A 3,686-nucleotide genomic window follows, 5' to 3' on the forward strand; every position below is an offset into this window, starting at 1 on the left:
GATCTTACTATTTTATATTTTATCTGTTTTGATTGAATTGTCACTACTGTATAATTAATATTTCTTCTTGCATTAATGACAGTTATAAAGAAGTAATTAATTGAATTACATTAAAGAAGATTACAACTGTATGTATTAATATAGGCCTACTAAAAAAAATATTTACTTCAATATTATAAAAATGGATGAAACACTATTGTAGTTTTCATTTGCTGAAATGAATTTTTTTAGTAAAGTTTTAATACATTAATAACATTTTTTCTCTCTTGGTATGGTATTTGTCTAATATTATAGTATTCACAAGGACTTGTCCCTACTTCCTTTAAATATGATTTAATAATAATAATAATACAGTAATTATAATAATAATATAATAATGATGATAATAATAATAATAATTAATAAGATCTTACTATTTTATATTTTATCTGTTTTGATTGAATTGTCACTACTGTATAATTAATATTTCTTCTTGCATTAATGACAGTTATAAAGAAACAAAAGACACCCATTTAAAGGCATTTGTAGTTTTCATTTGTTGAAATTTTAGTAAAGTTTGAATAGAATAATAACGTTTTTATCTTGGTATGAAATCCAGCATTTCTGTGGCATGGTAGATGGACTAGATTTCCTGCCCCCGGATAAGGTATGTTTCTATCTATATTATTTTATAATAAATTGTATTCTGAATAATGTTTAATACTGTAATTGTAATTTTATTTAAAAAAAAAATTAACTAACTGCATATATAATTTTTATTCTTAATTATATTAGACATTATTATTATTATTATTATTATTATTATTATTGCTAATACTACTACTAAGTGCTGCTGCTGCTGCATTTATTACTATTTATCATTATTGTTATGGAATGTACAAATATATGAAATTGATTTGATTTGATCGAATAACATTTCTGTGAAAGTCAAAAATAAATCTGATCATAATAATTATTTCTATTGATTCTTTCTTTTGTATAGGTTAAAGAAGGGATGCAGTTATTAAGGGACAACACACCAGAGGTGTTACGTGACTTTGTTGACTACTTTGATGCGACCTATGTTAGTGGAACGTATACATATCATGCAGCGCAGAATGACCAAGCAGCATCAGCAACACTGATAGAATTGTTCAGGAGGGGGAAGCCAATACCAGCAAGACGTATCACAAAGGTGACAGTAAACCATCAACAGCGACTTCTTAATATAATCAGCAAGTACAATGACCAAACCAAGACATTAGGGGAAACGATCACTGCACTAGGTTACAATATTCGAATGAAATAAAGAATTTAATCTCGGCAACTCATATTAATTAGGTTGAAAAATTAAGTACAGTAATGTAAATATATAGAACCAGTATATCATTCCAAATGTAGGGCCTATAATTTTAGTTACAAGTATGAACTGATCAAATTTGTTATGAAATATGATGTATGTATGTAATTCTAGTTTAAGTATACTCTATATTGAAGTAATTATGTTTTTTAATAATGTATAGTAGGTAAATGTATGGCAAATATAATTACATACAATTGGCCCCTATAATTTTATTCTTCTTTAATGTAAATATGTAATTGTAGTATTACTCTATTTGTAATGGAGTTTTGTAATTGTAGTTTGTATACTCTATATCAAAGTAATTATATTTTTATGATGTATAGTAGGCTTATATAATTACATACAGTATAATTGTAATCTTCTTTAATGTAAATTTAAATATGTAACTGTAGTATAAGCTTACTCTATTTGTAATGGAGTTTTGTAATTCTAGTTTAAGTATACTCTATATTAGAGTAATTAATATCTTTTATGATGTATAGTCTATATCATTACATACCGTATAATTTTAATCTTATTTAATGTAAATGTAAATAATGTAACTGTAGTATAAGTTTACTTTATTTGTAATGGAGTATTTAATTAGATTGTATTCACTACTATGGAAATAAATTGGTTTTACTACTAAATTACTGTGTATGTTTCGTTTCTTTATAACTGTCATTAATGCAAGAAGAAATATTAATTATACAGTAGTGACAATTCAATCAAAACAGATAAAATATAAAATAGTGAGATCTTATTAATAACATGAATATTTTATTAACATACATTCATTATTGGATATGACTGTTTAATTCACATTATTATTATTATTATTATCATTATTATTATTATTATTATTATATTATTATTATTATTAAATCATATTTAAAGGAATTATTAGATATGACTGTTTATATTATTATTAAATCATATTTAAAGGAAGTAGGGACAAGTCCTTGTGAATACTATAATATTAGACAAATACCGTACGTACCAAGAGAGAAAAAAATGTTATTAAATTAATCATATTAAAACTTTAATACAAAATATGACTTTTTAAATTCAAACTATTAATATTATTAAATGTATTTGAATTTCCATTAAACTTTGAAGTTGATTGTTGTGTTAAAATCATTAGAAAAATACAACTTGTTGTGTTAAAATCATTAGGAAAATACAAGCTTTAAGCAAAGTGATTACTGAAATCAGGAAAAATCTACAATGATTATTAACATACATGCATGTTGTCAAAAGAGTTGAATGAATTAAAGGCGTATAATAGGTCACAGTCACAGTGTAATCTATCCTATTGTGAAGGTGATAAAAACAGGCCCACCCAACATTGTCCACCCCACTGCACACCCTACTTTCACAATGGTATATTCCAGTTTGGGTGGTTTACGTCCGGGTGGTTTAGGTCCTGGGTGGTTTATGTCCGATTACCTTTTGATCGGCTACCTTCCAGACAGACGGTCGAATGTAAGCGACAGGCCTACACTCTGTGATACATAATAACTTTAGAATACAAAATCTGGCTAAATAAAAACAATAATAAACATAATATAATATGGTGATGCTAACAAATAACAAAATGTTCAATCATTATTAATTAACCATTTAATACTAAACATAAACTTTATTTTCATAACAGTGTATATCTTTTTAAAATCGTAATTTAAGTCCTAGCCTTAATCATGTCATTTTATTGTTTCCACTTAAGACATTATTAAATTCATTAGCTAAGTGATCCAAACTTTTATAATAACGACTAATAAAAAAAAATCGAAGTCATTAAGATAGATAGCAAATAAAAGCGGAGATAAATTTTCTCCTTTTTGCACTCCAACATTACATGGGAAAAATTCGGATATCACGCCAATCTGTTTGACACATGACTTCGTTTTAGCAGAAAAATGACATTAATGACTTTACCATTTATACCACATAATATTAGTTTACTCTAAAAGAAAATCGGTCAACTGGGTCAAATACTAAGCTGTTATCGATAAAAGTGCATTACAACAGATGTTTATTTACGTATAATGCAATTATGGAAATGAGTACAAATATATTATCATTAGTGGAGTAACCGTCCCTAAATCCCATTTGCTCTTCACCAAGTATACCTACACCAACATTATATTCTATATTGTTTTCACAATGGACATTTCCGTATTGTCAATCAATCTTATTAACTGACCTCTTAGGGCCATGAATACGAACGTGCCTTCAAAGACGACGTTGCCCAACACACGCACGTGTGTTTGCGTGTTTCTACGTTGTCGTTTTATCATGGAACCTTAGCCACAATATTTAAGTGCCGGAGCTTAGCATTGTAATCTATGACATATTGTTATGT

General features: G+C 26.9%; 1 protein-coding gene across 1 annotated transcript in view; it reads left to right on the forward strand.

Annotated features, from left to right (window-relative positions):
- LOC117114281 overlaps window positions 1-1,768 on the forward strand; it is a 2,461-nt gene extending 693 nt beyond the window's left edge. The window contains exons 2-3 of the mRNA XM_033257899.1: window positions 599-646; window positions 983-1,768. Coding sequence (XP_033113790.1) covers window positions 599-646; window positions 983-1,288 — 354 coding nt within the window. The 3' untranslated portion in view covers window positions 1,289-1,768. The remainder of the gene's footprint in view (window positions 1-598; window positions 647-982) is intronic.
- Window positions 1,769-3,686: the final 1,918 nt, after the last annotated feature.

The sequence above is a fragment of the Anneissia japonica genome, unplaced genomic scaffold (assembly GCF_011630105.1).
Source record: "Anneissia japonica isolate Jap-2015-1 unplaced genomic scaffold, ASM1163010v1 scaffold2994_len2133135_cov197, whole genome shotgun sequence".
Taxonomy (NCBI): Eukaryota; Metazoa; Echinodermata; class Crinoidea; order Comatulida; family Comatulidae; genus Anneissia; species Anneissia japonica.